General features: G+C 42.1%; 2 protein-coding genes across 5 annotated transcripts; both read left to right on the forward strand.

Annotated features, from left to right (window-relative positions):
• The first annotated feature begins 127 nt into the window (after positions 1-127).
• ARL6IP1 (ARL6 interacting reticulophagy regulator 1) lies at positions 128-8,288 on the forward strand. 2 transcript variants are annotated; one of them, XM_082643797.1, is made up of 6 exons: positions 128-258; positions 2,460-2,593; positions 3,024-3,143; positions 5,537-5,654; positions 6,243-6,327; positions 6,769-8,288. In XM_082643797.1, exons 1-6 carry the CDS (start codon positions 223-225, stop codon positions 6,885-6,887), a joined length of 612 nt encoding a protein of 203 aa, XP_082499923.1. In that variant the 5' UTR covers positions 128-222; the 3' UTR covers positions 6,888-8,288. The 2 variants fall into 2 exon arrangements, with proteins under 2 accessions (XP_082499923.1, XP_082499924.1); XM_082643798.1 differs by lacking the exon at positions 3,024-3,143.
• A 3,258-nt stretch (positions 8,289-11,546) lies between these two features.
• RPS15A (ribosomal protein S15a) lies at positions 11,547-17,482 on the forward strand. 3 transcript variants are annotated; one of them, XM_082645889.1, is made up of 5 exons: positions 11,547-11,621; positions 12,719-12,856; positions 13,334-13,413; positions 16,085-16,170; positions 17,333-17,482. In XM_082645889.1, the coding sequence occupies exons 2-5, from the start codon at positions 12,724-12,726 to the stop codon at positions 17,424-17,426; spliced, it is 393 nt and encodes a 130-aa protein (XP_082502015.1). In that variant the 5' UTR covers positions 11,547-11,621; positions 12,719-12,723; the 3' UTR covers positions 17,427-17,482. The 3 variants fall into 3 exon arrangements, with proteins under 3 accessions (XP_082502015.1, XP_082502014.1, XP_082502016.1); XM_082645888.1 differs by lacking the exon at positions 11,547-11,621 and adding an exon at positions 11,642-11,966; XM_082645890.1 differs by lacking the exons at positions 11,547-11,621; positions 17,333-17,482 and adding exons at positions 11,642-11,966; positions 16,465-16,540.
• Positions 17,483-20,908: the final 3,426 nt, after the last annotated feature.

The following is a 20,908-nucleotide window of genomic DNA, read 5'->3' on the forward strand; positions in this document are numbered from 1 at the left end:
GGTTTCAAGACAAGCGCTGAGCAGCGGTTGGTCCGGCCCGCTTAAGTGTGATCTCGAGTTGCCCAATGAGGAGCGAGCTTCGCGGGTTGTGTCGGGAAAGGCAGCTGGCCTATATAAGCGTCCTGCTGGGCGTGCCTTCTCGCTGGGGTTGTCGTGAGTGCCTCTGAGGCAGGCAGGCCTTTGGGTGCGTCTTACGCTCGCTGAGGGGGCACTTCGGGAACAATGGCGGAAGGAGATAATCGCAGCACCAACCTGCTGGTGAGTCCCAGCTCTCCGTCGCGAGGGAACCGAGCGGGGCCTCCGGACTTCGGTGCGCTGCGGCCTCGTTCCTATTACCCGCCGCGGGCCCGGCCCTCCTCTCCGTTCCCAGGTGCAGGCGACGACGCCTGCCCTTTGGGCTTCTTGGGTAACCTCTGCTTGGCGGTCACTAGTCGTGTCGACTCCTAACATCCCCTGGGGAAGGTGCACGACGGGGCGAGGAGGGCGCGTGATCATTCACCGCGAATAGGGTTTTAGGAGGAAGCGGGAGAAGGGGGGCTGTGACCAGCCTGGGGTGCAGTCCTTGGCAGAGGGCCGCGAGGGGCTCGTCGAGCGCTTTTGCGGCCCAGGCCCCAGCCGTATCTGGGATTCCCCGTCTTTGATCTTAACCAGGATGTCCGTTCGCCCTTTTCCCCTAATACTTGGGCAGGGGTGGAGGGTCAAAGGGCTACTGCCGAGAATTTCTTTTAGAGCTGGCACAGCTTTAAAACGGCAGGGAGGCTACGAGCTCGCCGCTGGGAACTGGAGGTAGGATCCAGCTGGAGGGACAGTGGGAGGTTCTGGCGTTTGTCTGGGCGAGGGTGGGGGGTGTCCCAGGACGATTTTAGAGTAAGCAGGGGTCGGAGGGAACTGCAGTAAGATTGTATCACAGGCAGACAGTTTTAACCTCAGCTCGAATCCCCCCCTCAGGATCTAGGTAAAAACGAGAGAAGTCCGTCCATCTTCTCAGTTGCCTTTCCCCAGGAAAAAGCATGCTACTCACCACCAGAACAACAGTGAATAGAGAAACCAAATAATTTAATTTTGACTTTTGATTTTCCAAGAGCTCAGGTGCTAACGAATTAAGTGACTTTGCAGGGCAGTTTTGATTGTGCGTGATTTTCATTTTGCATTGGTTTTTAGATATGCATGACCTCTGCCCCCTTACATGCACACACACACACACCCCTTTTCTATGGTTAGCCTAGTGAGCCCCAGCCAGGTTCCTTTTAAGAGTTGATCGTTGCCCAAGTTCACACAGCTATTGAAACAACAACAATCCTGGCCTGGAGCTCGGCTGCTCTTTCCACAGAGCAGTGTGACTTAATTTAAGGAGAACAAGGCCTTTGGCCTTGGATTTGCTGGATTCAGATCTGTAAACCTCTGTGTATCTCAGTTTCCACATTTGTAAAATGAGGATAGTAATGACACCTTCCTTTCAGCTTGTTGGGAGGAGTAATTAAAGTATAAGCATATAATATATTTAGCAGAGCTTCTGCCACGTGGTAATCTCTTATTTAACTATATTAAGCATGGTATATAAAGTCGGAAACATTGAGGTCACCTAAGTGTCAGTGTGACACAGATAACATCTTTGTCAAGATTAAGCTGCCCTGTCTCCTGTCATTTGCATATTTCCCTGTGATAACAGTTATAAGGACACATGGGTTTCCTGTTCCAAGTTTTTTTTCCTCTACCAAAATCAGCTTAAGGGCTTTTTGCCACATTAGCTCATCTGAGAAGTCTACTTGCAGCTGATGGTCAAATTTGCAGAGAAATTTGAAGTCTAACCAAAATGTCCTGATAAGTGTAAGAAGCATTTTATTGAGATATATTGGGCTTAATATGCCTTTTATAATTTTGTAAAAGCACAGTAGTTTTCCTTAATTGTGCAGATGATGCCAACATCTAAATGATTTCATTGCACAAAGAGCTATTTTGGAAATTGAATGCTGTTCAGGAAGAGGCTTTCCTAATGGATTCAGAAGTAGGGGGCTAAATCAATGAAATGACAAAACAACAGACCAGTTGTAACTACCTGAAATGAGAAACTTTAAGTGATCCAATTTTATACTCAGGGCGCTGCCACTTAGTAGTGCATGGCTTTGGGAAAGTCCATTCTGAGCTCGCTTTCTTTAATTGTAAAATGGCTCTGATTATCCCTATCTTAAGGGGTCTATAAGGATTATGTTACATAATGCATATAAAAGAGTAGCCCAGTGCTTGGACTTGGAAAGTGAGCATTAAATGATAATTTTTTTCCCCATTGATTTCTGTCTTTGGTTTCAAAATTGCGTTTTTCTAAGAAACTAATTTGTTTAAGGTAGTGATTTGTAAGAGTCGTTTTACATACCTGGTGCCTTAGAAGAATTTAACTCTCTAGGAGCCACAGAAATGTTGAGATTAGTAGAATGATCGCTTTAAATGTTACTCATATGTAGGCTGCAGAGACTGCAAATCTGGAAGAGCAGCTGCAAGGATGGGGAGAAGTGATGCTGATGGCAGATAAAGTCCTCCGATGGGAAAGAGCCTGGTTTCCACCTGCCATCATGGGTGTGGTTTCTTTGGTGTTTCTGTAAGTGAGCTATTAAATTTCTGTAGATTGTGCTTGTTACTCCTAAAGGGCTCAGGTTCCATTTATGGAAGTGCCTGAATCTGTAAAGAATGCCTTTGCTTAGAGCCGTTTGCCTAGTTTTCAGAATTTGTAGTACTTTGTAAACTCAGTAACCAAGGCATTTGAATAAAAATGTGGCTCACACTTTTTGGCCTTAGGACCCTTTACACTCCTAAAAAATGTTGAGGATTCCAGAGCCTTTGCTTCGTCATGTTTACATTAACCGTTACAGCTGTGATGTCATGAAGCTTCCGGAAAACTACTTGTGAGAAAATTAGAATAAAAAAGGCGAATAACATCTTTGAGAACCAGAGGACTAGGAGAATAAACATCTTCAGCTAGGACTAATGAGGACTATGTTTTTCTAACCTTTATTTTTTTTTTTAAACAGGACTATCTACTATCTAGATCCATCCGTTCTGTCAGGTGTTTCCTGTTTTGTTATGTTTTTGTGCTTGGCTGACTACCTTGTTCCCATTCTAGCGCCTAGAATTTTTGGCTCCAATAAATGGTAGGTGAAATAATGATGTGGCAGTCTAATTTCTGAGAAGTTACTGCGCCTGGTGGCTATGACTAGTGTGTTGTAATTAAGCACAGAGAATTGTCTTAACCATCAGATGGCTAGGGGTTAGATTTATTGTTTGATGTAAGGAATTTCTTAGCTGATTCAGATATAAATCACAAACTTCCAGTACTTATATCTCCATAGTTCTTTTATACTCTAGCATTTAATTTGACTTTTTTTTCTTCCTAGACCTTTTTATTGAAGTGAGGCTTTTTTAGGTAATGTTTTATCAAGGATTGCAGACCTCATAATGGGCTTTCCATAAAAGTAGTATGTCTACTTTTACATCTTTTCCATTGATATTTAAGATATTATAATATTAATTTCACCAGTTACTTTTGAATGAATATGAAAACAGTAACGTAGATTTTTTTTGCCTGTTCATTTAGCAACTATTTATTGAATGTCTACTTTTCTATTAGGCAGACTCTTCTGGGTGCTGTGAAATATTTTGACTTTTAAGATTCATCTTGGGACTTCCCTGGTGGTCCAGTGGTTAAGACTTCGCCTTCCAATGCAGGGGGTGCGTGATCAATCCCTGGTCGGGAGGGGCCAAAACATAAAACAGAAGCAATATTGTGACAAATTCAATAAAGACTTAAAAAAAAAAGAAAAAGATTGATCTTGTGTTTCACGTTGAGACCTTGAGGTAGTGCAGTGGAGGTTAGCAAAAGTGCTTTAGAATACGTTCAAGCTGTATATATAAGTGGGTTGTTGATTGCATTTATACCACTCTTTGAATGGGTTACTTATGAGTTCCCAAGATAAGTGGCTGTGGATCCTGTTAAAGTATTTTTTAACTTCCTTCTGGAATGTTGCATTTCTCTTTTGATCCAAATAGTGAGCAAAACTAGATATAGGAATGGATTTTTTTCTCCTAGCTGCTATTCTCCCTTGGTTGTTTATTTTAATTTCATTGGTAGTCTACTTGTGCCTGTAGTTTGTCGTTCTCCTGATAATAGCAAATTATAAAATAAATAAAAGTAAGAATTTTAAATGTAGGGTTTGCTTAAGTTATGGGATAATTAAGCATTTTTGTATTGAAATAAAGATGTCTCTGCCATAGCACAATGGTTAGTGTTAGGAAATGTGCTTTGAATTGTTTTTCATTGTGCTGCTGTTTGGGGGGCAAGTTTGTAACTATATAATGTAACAATGTAACAGAATCAACCTCAGACCCTGACTTTATTAGCCAGATAACATTCTAATCTGCTAATTCATAACTCCTGGAGAAAAATTTTCAGAAGTAAGCTCTTGAAGTTTTGTGGTAATCAGTATGTGACTCAGTCTTATCTACAGAGTGATTTTGTTTTTTGACCTTTATGAGGAAGGAAGAACACTGTTGCCTAGCCACAGTCCAGCCTTGACTATGGGCAGCATACGAGGTCTGATTATTTATAAGAAGTTCCAGGGCTCAGTAGAAGCCCTTCTACTGTATCTGTCACTGCAGATTTATAGGGACAAGGACTAGAGGAGAGAAAGCAACACATCTCCAGCATAGGGCTTACTTTTTATAGCAGCCATTACGTCTGTATAGCAAAGACAGTACAAAGGCAAAATTTCTGTAAAAAATCAGAACCCAAAATACATTATAAACTACAAAGGGCTTTTTGGAGGATCTTTTTGTATTCTTACTGCTGTTTTGTTTGTGATTATATTTTCCCTCAATGGGACTAAATTTATAAGGAATTTGGATTTGAGCTCCTTGTGGCTGCCTAGGCCTCAAATGTATGAAGCCCAGTGGATGGTATTGTGCTTTGAATGCTAGTAGTTATTATCTTACTGACGAGTGCTTAAATATAACTGTTTGGTTGAAACTTCACATCTTCCTCAAAATAGTGGGACTCTGATGGGTCACCACCCAGGATTCATTGGGATCTGCAAAATAATATAGGAATAGGGAAATTAATTCATACTGATTTCTGCATGGCTCATAGTAGTCATGAGGTTTTTGTTACTATCATTGACCAAATTTGGCTTTAGAACCATAGATACCATTACTTTGTACACACACATGTGTCTTTATGTTAAAACTTATTCCTGTGCTATGAAAAGAGTCTTTTTTGCTATGCTGAGCAGCTTGTAGGATATAGTTCTCCGACCAGGTTTTGAACCCAGGCCCTCTGCAGTGAGAGCACAGAGTCCTAACCACTGGACCACCAGGGAATTCCCAAAAGGAGTCTTAATGGTTTAAGAACTTTTTCTATAAGATAATGGTGAATCATTGTTGTTTTTATTTAGATTTTCTTTAGAAGATAGTTTCTGAAATTTGAGAGGACGGTGTATTTCTGTTTACTGTTAAGATTTGCCTATAGTAAAAGGGAAGATTCTTTTCCTAGGACCACTGAGCAACAGCAGAGATTCCATGAAATTTGCAGCAATCTAGTAAAAACTCGACGCAGAGCTGTGGGCTGGTGGAAACGCCTCTTTACGCTAAAGGAAGAAAAGCCTAAAATGGTACTTTTTTGGTTTTGACTTATTTAAGTAAAGCAACATTTTAAGATTGAGTCAATTTTTGCTTCATTGTAGTGTAAAGCCTTTTTGCTTTACTCTAGTTGTAGTTTGATGTTTATCATTATCTGTTGGTTTAACACCTCTGAGTACATTCATAAATATTTATCTGTATTAGACTAAAAGTTACATTTTGCATTCAATTTTTATTCTTGTAGAGGTGAATTTTTTGTTTCTCTTTTATTTACTGAAATAAATGTAAAAGACATATACTTAGGAAGCACTTGTTCTCTTTTCTCTTAGCTTCACTTGAGGTTACTATGTGAAGTTATTAATTGCAAAAGTAGTTAACTTACAAACTACTTAATTTACATACAGAATTATAGTTATTCTAGGAGAGAATGTATGTAAATTCTATAAAGTAGACCTAGGGAGTTTTCTATGGGTTTTATATAATATATAGATACTAAATATTTTTAAAGAAAAGTGAGAATAAAAACTGAGTTATTTTCCAGTCTTTGAAACAACCTACTAAAGTTTCGCTTCTTAGTCTGTTTCTAGGAGTTGATAAATTCTTGTTATTTTCATTATTAGTACTTCATGACCATGATCATTTCTCTTGCTGCGGTTGCTTGGGTGGGACAGCAAGTCCACAACCTCCTTCTCACCTACCTGATAGGTAAGTCTTTGAGGAAAAACTGCAGGTACATCCTGGCCAGTAAAGTCTAACTGGAATTTAGTAAACAATATGTTCCTGCTCCCTGAGTTCCAGGCAGCGATTAAGGAACTGTGTGAGTATGGAAAGATGACTAAATCCCAGGTCCTTGTTTTCAGTGAGTTTGTGGTCTTATCGGAAGTTAAGACAAAGAACTAATAACCAAGGTAGAAAGTAATGTGCAAGAGGTAAAAATAAGCAGTGTGTCTTATCTGAGGTTGGGAGATATGAAGCAGAAGCTTCGGGGGATAAATACCAATGGAAATAATGGATTTCATGTTACTTCCTCCCATTAGAGTGTGTAATAGTCTGAAGAACTACCTTCTATAAAATGTTAGAATCTTTGGGAAGTTAATTGCTGCCTTTGTAATTTTATTTTGTTTTGTTTTTGTTTTTAATTTTAAGTGACTTTCTTACTCTTGCTTCCTGGACTAAACCAACATGGAATCATTTCGAAGTACATTGGAATGGCCAAAAGAGAGATAAACAAGCTTCTCAAACAAAAAGAAAAGAAAAATGAATAATACCTCTGCTTTATTCAGTGTGATTAATGGTGTATACGTTGTCCTTGGGGACAGTGTCTGTTATGCTGTCTGGATACTAAAATGTTACAGATGTAGCTCCTTGCTGTCCCTCATTCTGCCCTTAGTGAGTAGAAATTCTGACTTGCCAAGTAAGGCTTTATGCCCAGTGTCTTCATGGGTGTGTTCTCATCAGCTGGCCTTATATGGACAACTCATTCATCATTTCCACTTGTCTTGGTTTTTCTCACCCAGGGTTAATTGAACTCTTACTTTTAAAATAATATAGTGGTGAACTTCATCCTTTAGTACAGTTAACAGTGGCCTGGGATAACTGTTCAAGTTGATCTTTGCTTTAGCTGGATACAAGATAGTGGTCTGTGACTACAGGAAGCTGGTTCTACTGTCTACTTTCACAGTCTGCTTAAACAACTGTCTGGCTTCGTGAATATAGAAACCAAGTTTACCACTTCTGATGAAGAGACCAGTTAAGATTCATTCCTCATTCTGTTTCAATACTGTGGGAGAAGAATCCTCATGGAATAAAATGAAAGTAATTCCATGGCCTAGTATGTGTTGGCTTCCCCCTTGTGCAGAATTTAGCAATTTGTTGGAAGCATTGATCCTTCCTCCCAGATGGGTAATCTGACAGGCTTAGAACTCTTGTTCCCGTGCACTTAAACTTGAAGTTAGTACATCCTTAAGGGCTTTTTAGTAGCAGGCTTATGCAAGATGGTATTTAGGATTTTTAGAATACTTTTAATTTCAGATTTTCAGCTAAATGAAACTAAAGTACATAATAGGTTAAGAGTCATATCTATGACCTTCACTCCAAGATCAGCTAATAAAGAACAAAACTCATCCTGTGTTTAGTCAAGATTCATTTCAGTAGAAAATCCTACTAATTTTTCAAGACCAGAATAAGCCTTTAAAGGTAAGCCTCAAGATTCTCATTTTATGGTAACACTGGCTGCTTTTGGTCCCCATAGATGGAGTAGTTGAAATCTGTAGGAATGAACCTCTGAGGGCTGGAAATGTGACATATTTGGGAACAATTCTTAAACTGATTAACTAGCTGTAATATAGTTTTGTGAATTTATTGCACTGATGCTGTAAAACCTGGACCTTGTGGTGTATCTGTTCCTAAATAAGTGTTGTTTTCTCCCCTTCAGTATTGCTGTAAACAGTGGCACCCATGTAGCATATGTTTGACTTTTCTTTTTTAATGTTTCATATACAAACGACCGTAATTTACCTATGTTTCCTCATTGTAAATAAGCTTGTTTTCCTAGATTTTTGTGTGTATGTGTGTTCTACCAATTAACTACTTTTGCAGTTTTAATCCGGTATTATTTCTTCTACTTTGTTTTGTGTAAAAGGGGAAAAATAAAAAAGCTGGAATCCCTCGTGTCCTTTCTTTCTAGTTTAGCCAGTACAACTGTTTACATGATCGGATTTATGTACCCAATTAATGAACTACCCTGTGTGATCATTACATGGCTATAAGGTGCTCTTTAAGAACAAAATGAAATAAAAGGTTTAAATTTATTCATTCAGTAAACATCCAGGCACCACCCTAGATGGAAAAGGAGATACAATGAATAATTGATGGCCAAAGGTGATGTGTGAGAGGGCCTGGTTGGAAGAATAGGCAGGGAGCCATGCAGGAGAGAGTGCCTGCCAAGGCACCTGTGTGCCCTAGGTCCTAGCTCGGAATTCAGTACCTGAGCTGCTCAGTAAATAATCGGTGGGTGACTTTTGTCTGCACTTAGAATTTTTAAAAAAATAGAGCCCCAGTTGGATATTTTATCATTAGGCCTTACTATCTATACATAGTGGATCCTGGGAAAAGATTCAATGTCAAATTAAATCTCTTGCTCCCCCTCTCCCCAAAGTGTGTGGATCCTTCCTTGGACCCTCCTGGGGGCTTGATGATGTCCAGAACAGGGAAGTCTCAACCCAGTCACCCAGTCACCATAGGTCTCCTGGTCACTGGATGCTCTGAAATGCTGGTCTTCCACATGCAGCTATGATTACTCCCCAGGCCAGCTTGGCTACTCCTGTGCCAGCTCTGGCCACAGCACAGGTCCCTTTTCAACTCTTGCCTTTGCACCACCTCTGGCAGAGGTCCTATCATTCCAGAATTCACAGGATGACAAGAGGCAATGTATACATGGCCCTCCCGCTCCATTTCCACCTTAATACCCTTTTCCCAGTTCCAACCCAACCATTCTGAGATTTCTGTCCATCTTTATATGCCCTCCTAGCTCTTAATATCTATAGGCCGGCCACACACCCTTCCTGACGTTTCAGGATCCGAAAACCCCACAAGTAATTTAGTAGCTTAGACAAGTTATAAGTGACCACTTTTTTGTTTTGATTTTTTAACCTAGAGCAAAATTTGGAAACTGAGTTAAGATTGAATTTCGTTTGCTCCCTCATTTGTGAAGTGGAGATAATAGTACAGATCTCACGGGGACATGTAATTGCATGTGTTGTTTTGAGGATTCAGTTAATCTACAGGAGTCACTTAGTGGCAGTTAGGAATTAGTAGTTGTTAGCACCCTTCACGACACTGATCAAATGGCACTTCCTCTGTGAAAGCTTTAGCAACTTTCCAGGCCACCTCTCTGTTCTCACAGCACTTCATATTGGCGTCCTATATGGCACATTGCCCAGTATTGTGCTGTTATTTAGAGATCTGTCCTGCTAGGATCTGTACCTCTTAAGGGCAAGAACTGATATTTTTGTCCTCTCACCTGGTACAACACCTGGCAGGCACATGGTAGGCACTCATTAGATATTTCCTGAATGAAGGGATGAATGAATGAATGAAATGTATAAAGAGATAGTGGGTGGTACTAATTTTCTATTTATGGTAAGGCTCTTGAAGGAAAGTGGATTTATTCACTTCCCACTGTTGCTAAGGCCCTCAATTAAGGTGAGCACCACATTTTTTGTCAACAGAATGTGGTAAGTGTACAGGGAATGTTCATTAGAAAAGCAAATGTCCTTTTGTAAATGTAAGTAACAACCAGAGATTTCTATATCCCTGAGATGTTCAAACTGGGAGCTTAGCTCTCCTCAATGTTCACCTGGGATTTGAGAAGCATTGGGGGTGGGGGAGGTGGGCTGTGATGCTAATCACAAATCGCTGACTGAGCATGCACGCTCCCGGGTTTTATGTGTCTCTTTTATCTGGATTATTTCATTTACCCTCATAGCAACTTCAGCTGATTGGTGTATCATCCCCATTTTGCAAATGGGGAAACTGATTTGCCCATTCATTTATTCATCGAATACATATCAACCGCCTACTATGTACCAGATGACTTTTCTAGAAGCTGTGGGTACAGCGGTGAACAAAACCAACCAAATCCCTGCTTACTTAATGGAGACAGATGATAAGTACACTTCCAATATTTCAGCTGGTAAGTGCTGTGGAGAAAAATTAAGCGGGGCAATGGGGTTGGGGGGAATGGGGAGAAGGTTGTATGAGTGTGTGAGTGAATAGAGACCTGAGGAAAGGGAGTGGGGAGCAAGTCTCGGGGATAAACTGGGGGGGAGGAATACTCAAGTTAAAGGGAAAAGCAAATGCAAAGGCCTTGAGGCAGAGTATGCTTGGTGTATCTGAAGAAAAGCAAGCCAGGGGCGAAAGTTGGGGGGATGATGTTCCTAGGCAAGGAGGCAGGTGTGCACGTCAGGGAGGACCTTGTAAGTTTTGGTAAGGAATTTGGATTTTACTGAGGGTGCTAGGAACCCTTGGAGAGTGCAAGGTCTGACTTAAGTTTTAAAACGATCATTCTGGCGGCCAAGTGGGAAACACAAGGAAGGTTAAGAAGGGAGGGTAAGGGTGACAGCAGAGACGAAAGAAGTCTATGGCGGAAGTTTCAGATGTTGGGTATCTAGCCTGAGGTTACTCAGCTCCGGAGAGGGCGGAGCCAGAATTCACCCCCTTCCAGGCCTCCAGACCCCCGGGCTTCAAGCCGTACCTACTGAGCATTTATTTACTACGTGCCAGACATTTTGCGAGCCCTTTGTCACCATTATCTCATCTGACCCTTGCAATAACCTTTAAGAGGCTGAGCGTTTATTTTGAAACATTTGTGGCTTTCTTCCAAACTGTGTATCTGAGAACTCGAAAGCAAAGTCTGGAACTCCTGTAAATTTCTAATATTTAGGGAGAGTCAAAAAGGAAGCACCGATTAAAAAATATATTTTTGACTGTATGAAAAAGTAATCTACACATGTTTCAAAAAACAAAACTAAATTGTATTGGGAGAAAAGCAAGTCTACCATCCCAGTTCCTAACGCCCTTCCCAGAGGCATTTACCGATTTCTTGTGGGTCCTTCTAGAGATACTGTAAATACGCAAGTATCAAAATTCATTTTAAATGGTGAACAGTTACTGCAGTAAAAATTTGCAAATATCTAGGCCCTTGTCAGTTTTTGACTTTTACGGATTAGATGCTAGAAGGGAGTCGAACCTATGCTAACGCCGCACCTCCACCAGCTAGCTCCCCAGGGCCTCGCCTGGGTGTTCGACTCCATCGACTCTCTACTGCCCACCCGTGAGGAGGCTCCGCCCCTCACCAGCCTCCTTCCACTAGGCAATTCATTTTTTTATTTTTTTTTTTGTTTTTGGCGGTCCTTTGAAAGTCTCGCGATAGCCCGACCGCTTCCCATAATTCCGTGCACTCGCCCCTCCCAACTTCTTTCCGCCATCTTTCTGTGCCGGTGAGTGTCTCTCTGTGAACGGCCTAGTATCATCCGTCGGCTATCGGTGCCATCCTATGGTCTAGGACTGGGCTTTGGTGCCCTGCGAGGATGCCGGAGACCTCCTGGGCCGGGGATACTATCCTTGCGGGGGTCTGGGCAGGCGGAGGGGGGAGTCCTGCCCGGTCGCCCCATGCTCTGCACTCTGGGGAGCCCGGCCTGTGGGGCGCAGGCCGCAGCCCCGCCGGGACCCGGAGCTTTCGACCGTCAGGGGGCAGTCCCGACTCTTTCGGCGGCGCCAGGACCTCCCATTAGTGGTCGAGGCAGCTCCTTGGCTCCGAGAAGCATCGGGGAGCCGTAGCCTTGGTGAGCCGTGCAGCTTCCCATTACTTCGGCCGCGCCGGGAGCTTAGGAGACAGAGGGCCCTCAGGAGGGAAAACTGGATCCTGCCTGGGGTGGCGGTTTGCTGGGAACGAACTTGGGTCGTCTGGGCTCCAGGTTTTCCCCTCAGACACTTTGTTGAGCTTGAGGAAGCAGGTTGGATCCCTACTGTCGTCATTTGAGGCATGCCTCTATCCTTAGCTTTCAAAACTATTAAAGTTCGTGCCCACTGTGATAGAGTTCATTCTGGTGCATGTGAAATGTTTCTGCTTACCAGTGTGCTACGATTGCTGTTGGGCATAATTTTAGATGGCACAAGGACGGGCGTCTAATTTGAATAGTTACGGGTGTTAGGTGAGAGTTGAGTAGTATCTTTTGGGTGTTAGGACAAGGCTGACACCGAGTCAGTTGGTTTAAAGGACAGTGTTAATAAATAGTACACATGCTGCTGGATTCCAGAAGTTTGGAAAATACTGCTGGTGATCATCAGTTCCCGTTCTGAATAACTGACCTACCATGGCTGGTATTTTCATTTGATTAATGAAATAATCAAATGAATTATTTGAGTCGACATAGTCGACATATTCCTCTGGGTATCCTGGGGAACTAGGCTGCTTAGAAATGGGGAAACTTCCTCATGATAGAGGCAGAAAGGAAAGGATGTGTTCGCAGTGGAATGATTGGGTGCCTTTTAATGGCAATGCCAATAAAACCCCTGTTTTGTCTTCCCTGAACAGCCATAATGGTGCGCATGAATGTCCTGGCTGATGCTCTCAAGAGTATCAACAATGCCGAAAAGAGAGGCAAACGCCAGGTTCTTATTAGGCCGTGCTCCAAAGTCATCGTCAGGTTTCTCACTGTGATGATGAAGCATGGTAAGTGTCTTGCTGTTTATTATGTTTTGGGGTAAACATGTTACAGAATGGGTCCTGTAGAAGTTAACTGTTGGAGAGATGTGGGAAGATGGGGGAACAAGGTGGCAGTCATACATGGGAACTAATGCAATTGATTGGGGCTGTGGACAGGGTAGTTCTGGACAAATGATGCTGTTCAAGAAATACTGAGTAGGGTAGAACTGTTGAAAGGAGGAGAAAGTTTGGCAGCTAAAATGGCTTTTCTTTGTGTAACATTGCAGCTGCAACATGTCACTGAAAGGGCTCTGAACCTAAGAGCTCCTTGGGATGGAAAGGAGGATTGTTTTGTCTTGGGCACGAGGTAGCCTTTGGGAGTGGGAAGCCGTGAAAAGGCAAGGAGGAAATAATCCCCTTTTTAAAAGTTCAGGGTGGATTGTTTTGGGTGTTGCCCCCTAAATTTTAAAAATTATTTTTAATACAGTCACTTGTGTTCTTTAGGTTACATTGGCGAATTTGAAATCATCGATGATCACAGGGCTGGGAAAATTGTTGTGAACCTCACAGGCAGGCTAAATAAGGTAAGAATTGATTATCTTCCACGTTTAAGAACCTTCAGAATGGTCTAACAAGGTGTTCCATGTTATAATTGCCCTTGTAGAAACAGATAATTTGCTTGCTTAAGGTTAAAAAGATGAGGGATTGATTAAAATCGTTACTTTTTATATATGACCTTTTACTGCGTTTGTTCTCCAGGTAGAATTGTGAGTTAACCTAGTGTTTGTGGAGTAGAAGGTATCTGAAGGGAGATGCGGGAGGGTTGGGTGAAAATGAACAACCGATGATACTGGTGTTTGAATCTTGGGTGGCTCAAGGCCACTAGTCCTGACAATGTAAATAACTTTTGGTCCTTCGTCTCACTTGGTGATTGTTGGGTATTTTGAACAGAGAGCATGGGATTCTCTAACTATTAATATTTCTGTTCTTGCTGACATAGGCTGAATGTATGTCTTTGAGGTCTCTTCTCCCTGTAGGCATAATCTACTGAATCTGTTTGATTCTTTTGACTTTGTGGTTTAACTGATTCCATGTATTTTGGGGGCAGGTATCTGTCTATAAGCAAGTTGGGGTCTCTAAGCTGCTACCCTGCTTTCTGTGTTCAGGTTTGTAGCTTTCGTATTTTCAAGGGGGTCCAACAGAGTGGAGCACACGGGCCAAGAAAGTGAGTGGTTAGTGACAGGGGCCAGATGTGTTGATAAGGTTATTTCCTGGACCAACAATTCCTATTTTACAGAGTTGGTTCCTTACATAGTGAATTTGCTTCTTGTGTGGATACTTAGTGTCAGATGAAAACTACTGGATTTGAAGCCTTTGAAGAATTTTTGAAGGGAATTTTGGGCCTATGTCTTGTTTTGTTCTATTGTAGCCATTAGACTCCATTCCTACGGAAGGATTTGGATTCACTTTTTCACTCTGACCCTCACAGTGTTCTTGAAGTACAAGAGGGCGTGTCTTTTTTCCCCTGTTTTTAGGAGTTAGGAAGCTGAGAGCTGAGTCCTGCTCGAGGTCTCAGTAAACTGTGGAAGAGCTGGTTCCAGTATATAGTTTAAAGCTGTCCTGCAGCAGCTTTTGTTGATGTTAAAAAAGCAAAACCAAAAAAACTTAGTTGGAGAAGTGCCCTGTACCACATTTCTCTTGAACTACACATAATAGCTTGAGAAATAAGTTTGAACAGAGTATTTCCCAAATGGAACTCATTTGTGGCATCCTTGTTCTGTGGTATACTAGTTTAGAAAATCCTGGCTAACAGGTAGTTGAAATCCAGGCCCTGCCACACTAAAGTGTTGGAATTAGTTTTTGGTTTCTCAGTTGCAGCTTTCTTACTTTATAAGACATTTTTGCCTCAGTTTCCTTCATGCAGGAGATAGATGTACCTTATTGTGGAAATGTAATGCAGCTGGGAAGTAAGGTAGTGTTTAAAGATTATAGATTAAGAAAATTCTTGCCTTGATTGTATCCTCTTAAGATTCATCTGCTTTGGGAGCAGCTGTGCTGGAGTTCTGCTAGCTGAATGGAAGGGATTTTTGCGGCTGGAATAAAGCAAGCCTGGGTGTGGTAGTGTAGAGGCCTCAGAAAGGTCTTTCACTGTAGCTTACTTGGGTTTTCCCTATTCCTATCCCTGTATTGCTTCCATCCAGTGTGGGATTGCCCTTGACAGTCAAGTGATATTTGTAGCTGATAAGGTGATGTTATAAAAAGGAGAACCTGAGTGGGCTTCCTGCCATGGGGCAGTTGGGCATGACAGGTCCATTTTCAGTTTCTGTGGGTTCAGATCTGTCTAGGGAAGTGTACCAGCCCCAAAGACTTCACTAAGTTCTAATCTCATAGCCTCTTTTAGTTCACAGTTAAGCATCTTGGAATCTTGAATGGTGCTTATGTGGATGTGCACACACAACTTTGTCTGCTCTCTTAGCCCTCTGAAGGTACTAATCCTGAGTGTTCTCACATGATCATTTCTTGTGTGTAAACAGGAGGCTTCCTGCTTTGATTTGTTTTTTTTTAAAGTGTTCTAGTGATTTGTAGAGTTGGTGGTATGAGCAGAGGGCGGGGTCACGTTTAGCTCTAATTAACTAAAGAGCATTTTAGTCCCCTCATTTTCCACCCAGTTGGATCTAGTCATAGACCTTGTGTGAACCCACGGATAGATTCATGTAGCCTGTTAGTGGATATTTGAAATTTTATTGTGTTTTATGGTTTAGGTATGATGGATTGTAGTGCCGTGGCTCTTAGCTCTCACTTTGGAGGATAGTTGTTGCTGTGTCATCTCTCCCCACCCAACACTGCCGTAGCATGCAGGTGGGATAACTCTTTACCTCTTTCTGCCTTCTATACATTTTGCTAGATTAGTAGGGCTTGACTATAATTTATTTGTCTAAGACTTGAGTTCTGTAAAATCTGGTCATCTGTGCTGAGACAGCTCTGCGGGCCGTAGGAATGCCCGCTGGTGGTGTTTTGGTGTTCTCCCTCTTCTGTTGACGTTTTCAATAGTTTGCTTTTTCTTCCTAAGTAGGTATAGTCTTAATTAAGTGTGTTTTTCAAATGGCATTTATAGCAAAGATTGTACAAAATAGTTACCCATTAAATGTTGAGTTGGTTGGGTTATATGACAATTCAATTATAAATGCATTTTAATGTTACTCTTTTTCTGTTATTGCTGAAGTGTGAACAGCGTTTTCTGTTATGTTTTTACAGTGTGGAGTGATCAGCCCCAGGTTTGATGTGCAACTCAAAGATCTAGAAAAATGGCAGAATAACCTGCTCCCGTCCCGTCAGTTTGGGTGAGTCAATTTTCTGTATTTAAAAGTTAATGCTGTGGATCTCTGTGATGCAATTTGACTTGAGCTTTTTTTTTTTAACTTAATAGCAGTAGCCGTTGTCTCCGTTTCCATCCCTGACTCAAGGATTAGCTCCTGTGTTGCTATACTTCATGTGTTAGGCTCTAGTTTCTGAGAGGCGTGGGAGAGCTGAGGCTGGCTGAGAGACAGCAGAATTGTGTGCCCTTTAATGTTTGCTCTTTTGGCTCAGTGCATATAGTTCATGTATGTTCACTGTGAATCCCCTCCTATGGCCAGAATGACTTCTCAACCATTGGCCTCTGGAGAAACTCGATTTGAAAATCTTCCTGCTCGGTAAGAGACTGAGTTCAAATCTTGGTTTTTCTGCTTTAAATCTGTGAGGCCTTGGGCAAGTCATAGCCTTGATTTCTTCATCTTAAAAATGGTAGTAGTTCTCTTGTAAGTTACAGTATCACCTGATTTAGTTCTGGTAAAGCACTTTAAGATCTGACACAGTAAGTGCTTATCTGTTTGTGGTTAAGAACTTAAACCCACGGTCATGTTTGGTGATGCTGAATTTACTCCCACTTCGTGGTTGCCGTATAACAGGTATAGTGTTATGAGCGAGTCATTTCTGATTGTAGTTATGATACTAATTTTAATGCCTCCCAATTGGCATACCTTCTGTGTCTTACGTTGATCCCCATAGTAACCCATGAGGTAGCTAGGCCAGGTGGGATGCCCTCTGTCCAAATAACTCTGTGTACAGTAGCTTTCCTGTGATCGTACACACAGTAAGTGGCAGAAACAATTCAGTCAGTTCTTTAATGCTTTAGACTGCATGTCTCCTTGAGAGCAGAAAGTGACATTTTGAAATTAAAGGAGTTCCAGTCTTTACTCTTAGGTAACATTGCTTCTCGTTGTTAGCTGAGGCCAGGGCTGTATGTGTATAGCTGATATCTCTGGGTTTGGGTCTTTGGTTCTAGGAACTGTGCCTGTGTACTGCCAGCCTGTGGAGGCAGCATTAGTCTGTGTGTCCATTATGGGAAGGCATCTTAAGCATTGATTAATGTTGGAGTTTTTCTGTACCAGAAAGTAGCTCTGTGTTGAACATTCTTAGGAAAAACTTACCAGCTTTTTTTTTTTTTTTTTAAACTTTCCATAGTTTCATTGTACTGACAACCTCAGCTGGCATCATGGACCATGAAGAAGCAAGACGAAAACACACAGGAGGGAAAATCCTTGGATTCTTTTTCTAGGGATGTAATACATACATGCAAATAAAATGCCTCAGAGGACTCTGGTGCTTCCCTCAGTCGTTTTGAACTTTGTACAGCAGAGTAGCAAGAGCGTCTGCGGGAGTGTACAGCCTTTGTGTTAATTGGTGAATGCTGTTTCCTTGACGTAGAAGAAAGTTTTGACTTGGGATAACTTTCGCCATCACCCTTGTGGCTCACCAGAGGAGGGCGTGTCTGGCCCTGGATGGTTGACTCTGGGTTGGGGTCCAGGTGGTGAAGCTGTCCCTTTCTGGAGTCTTACATTAACCCTGGAAGGAGTGGTGCCTTTCCTATTTTTAGCTTGACAGAATACACATTTCAAGCCCTAAAAATATGATATGGTTGTAGTTGATTATGTGATTGCTCATAAGGAAGCAGATAACTAGATCCCCACAGCTAAGACTCATCTCAAAGTAAATTTGGATGGCATATCAGGGACATTTTAGCAATACGTGGTTATAAAATGTCATTTTTCCAAAACATGGACCATCTTTTAAAAACTAGTTTTACTGTAAGCCTGTCACCAAGTATATTCTGGAATTGGGGAGAATTAGTTTACTGGATCACTTGACCTGGGAAATGCTTGTAAAGAGCTCAGACACCAAAGAGAGGGCAGGGGTGGCTTCTGTGAAACAGGCCACAGCTCCACTCTCCCTTCTAAGAGTAGTGCTGTCCAGTACAGCTGTAACAAGAGCCACATGTGTAGTTAAGCCTTCTAGTAGCCACGTGAAGACAAGTAAAGAGAAACAGCTGGGATTGATTTTTTTTAAATAACATTTTGTGTTCAAAAGTTAAAATTTCAGCATATAATTGATGTGAAAAATGAATGGGATTTTACTCTTCATGATGTCTTTGAAATGACGAACACTACATTTATTTACACCTAAAGCACATCTTAATTGGGACTAGCCTCTTTTCATAGCCACATGTGGCTGGTGTTCCATATTGGACAGCACAGTCTAGACTCTTGATTCTTGGTGGGTCTGGCCAAGGAGAAAGGACGCTTGGAAGAGATCCTGGGTATGTTATGTTACTGAGCACCTAGCCAGCTGTATTTTCCTGCATAGGAGTAGGGTGAATGGGGCAGCTCAGCCTTACAAAAAAGGACAGCAACTACTTTTCCTCAGTTGTCTGCTGGTCAAGTGGGCCAAAGTTAAAAAGGCTGTCAGGTTGTAGGCTTTATTACAAGATGTCCAATAGACCTAATAGGATGTTAGGTGCCTAAACCTGTTTGATGTATAGGTTTGATTTTTTTTTTTCTTTTCAGAAAAGGATAAGTTTCACAGTTCTCCATTGGGATTGTTTTGATAACTTTCCTATAGGGCTGTTTTTGACTTTCTTGTGGGTCAGGTAGTTCTCGGTAAAAATCCTCGCTGACCTGGCGTAAGGTGAATTCTGACAAGTGACAACAACTTTGAGCTTCCTGTTGGGTAAACAGGGACAACTTAACCTCATGGGGTTGCTAACAGGGACTGGTGCATGGCTTGTGTTCAGTAACGTAGTAACTTCCTGAAAGGAGGGCCTACTGTACGATGTGGGGCACAGGAGTACCTAGACAGGCCCTAGAGATGTGGCTGGTAACCACATGTGGTAGGCCTCACTTGCTAAAATGTGAGAAGAAAAGTTGAGAGGCATGTCTGGGTTTGGGGCCTCTCGTGTTTGGAAGGCCATGAGTAAGTAACATGGATTTGGGGGGCTCAGTACACCAGGATTGAGGTCTCCTTTTCCACCTAATAACCTTGATTCCCTCATCTGTATATTGGGGATAATGGAAAAAACCTACCTCAGTTGAGGGAAAGATGAGGTTATATAAAATAGCACTTGACAGTCATTTTACAGCTGTATTTGTCAGACACTGAAGTGAAGTGAGTCTAGAAGACCAAAGAGCTGATGGTTGATTGGTTCTCTTAATGCCAAGGTTGTAAGCTCTAGGTGGATGGAGGCCATGTTTTCTTTACTGTTGTCTGGTTTCTAGCCTGATACCTGGCACATAGGGGATGCCTCAGTAAGTACACGTTGACTGAATATCATACTGGGCATTGACTTCAAATGCTAAAGTGAGGACAAGAAAATGGCCCTATTTGCCATTAGTAGGGATCCTGTGTCCTTTAAAATGAACAAGGGTGGGAAAAATCTGGACAAGGAAAATTGGGTGACCTGTTGATGAATTTAACAGCACATGAGTGAGGAAGCAGGTGGCCTTAGTCCTTGTTTCTGAGACCCAGTAAGAGTGTAACATGACCGGGGGCTGGTTGGCTGGGTCTAGACCCCTAGGTTTGAGGCTCTGGAGATAGTTTAGGTTCCTGCTGGCATAATGACTTGGCTCAGAGTTGTACTTTGCTGTGGTGTGAACTCAGCTTTTCCTCCTAGCGTGCTACTGTTGCCGGCAGGGAGAGATCTGGGGTTTGGAGTGGGACAGCCCACCAGATGCACTTTGAGTCAGTGTTAAAGGGGGCCCCAGCACGTACCCAGACCCTGGAAGTCAAAACTGCTGCCAAGAACATCCTCCATGTTGTCTCAGCACGTCTGTGTCCACGCCAGTGTGTGCCGTGTCCTCATTTAGAAGCTGTTTTGCCTTGCCTCCGGGTAACTTGGGTAGATAGAATTCTGAGTACTCAGTTCTCTGGGCAAGCCAGAGTTATTACAGTCTTCCTTGGTCAGGTCAGCATCTGAGATTACTTTTTCCTTCTCCCCAGGCTAGGAAGTTTGCTTTCCACTACTGACCCTGAAGAAAGCAAGCTCTGGGAGACCCGAAGTCTGATTCTTACTTGGCTTTCCAGTCTAATTCACTGCTTCCCAAAACAGCTGACAATACCAGTTGTTTCATCTTTAATATGGAGATAATCTAATCCTAAACTCTAAATCACCCCCACCTCTGAGCCCTTGCTTATGGCTCACCCCACCTGGAATTCCTTCTCCTCTTCCCCAGAGGTGTTCCCAAGATCCAGCTTAAATGTCACTTCCATCGTAAATCTTCCTCCAAAAGGAACATGTGTTGTTATACTCTATCTTTTCTCTCCTAAAGATATAAATGCCTTAATAAGGCTAATAGTAGTTTTTAGTGTTTGTTAAATGTTTACTGCTATATGCCAGGCATGAAATAAGAGCTTTACATGTATCATCTCATTTCATCTTAATTCTGCATGATGGCTACTATTGCTGGCTCCAGTTTTTCAGGTGAAAAAAATGAAGCACAGAGCTGTGACACCATTTATTGAAGATGCTAGGGAGTGGCAAAGTCAGGATTTAAATGCTTTACCAGTCTAACTTTTCAGGCCCTTATGTTCTGGCATACATTCTCCTTACCTTCAGTGTGTAACTAAATTTATTATATGTTTACCATATCCAGGCACTTAGGGTACCCAGGGTGTGCCAACATCTAGTCCATGTTCCACAGCAGGAACCCTGTTATCTCTGTCCCCAGCATCTAGCCTATCAAAGATGTCAGCATGTTTAAAAAAGTC

Source organism: Mesoplodon mirus (assembly GCF_964341445.2).
Source record: "Mesoplodon mirus genome assembly, chromosome: 15".
NCBI lineage: Eukaryota > Metazoa > Chordata > Mammalia > Artiodactyla > Ziphiidae > Mesoplodon > Mesoplodon mirus.

What these genes read in the sequence shown, in the direction of transcription:
- ARL6IP1 (XM_082643797.1), top strand. Translation starts at nt 223, where the DNA reads ATGGCGGAAGGAGATAATCGCAGCACCAACCTGCTG. An exon ending in ATTTTTGGCTCCAATAAATG is followed by an intron (nt 3,144 to 5,536) that starts GTAGGTGAAATA and finishes TTCTTTTCCTAG; the next exon opens with GACCACTGAGCAACAGCAGA. An exon ending in AGGAAGAAAAGCCTAAAATG is followed by an intron (nt 5,655 to 6,242) that starts GTACTTTTTTGG and finishes TTTCATTATTAG; the next exon opens with TACTTCATGACCATGATCAT.
- RPS15A (XM_082645889.1), top strand. Translation starts at nt 12,724, where the DNA reads ATGGTGCGCATGAATGTCCTGGCTGATGCTCTCAAGAGTATCAACAAT. An exon ending in CACTGTGATGATGAAGCATG is followed by an intron (nt 12,857 to 13,333) that starts GTAAGTGTCTTG and finishes TGTGTTCTTTAG; the next exon opens with GTTACATTGGCGAATTTGAA. An exon ending in TCACAGGCAGGCTAAATAAG is followed by an intron (nt 13,414 to 16,084) that starts GTAAGAATTGAT and finishes ATGTTTTTACAG; the next exon opens with TGTGGAGTGATCAGCCCCAG.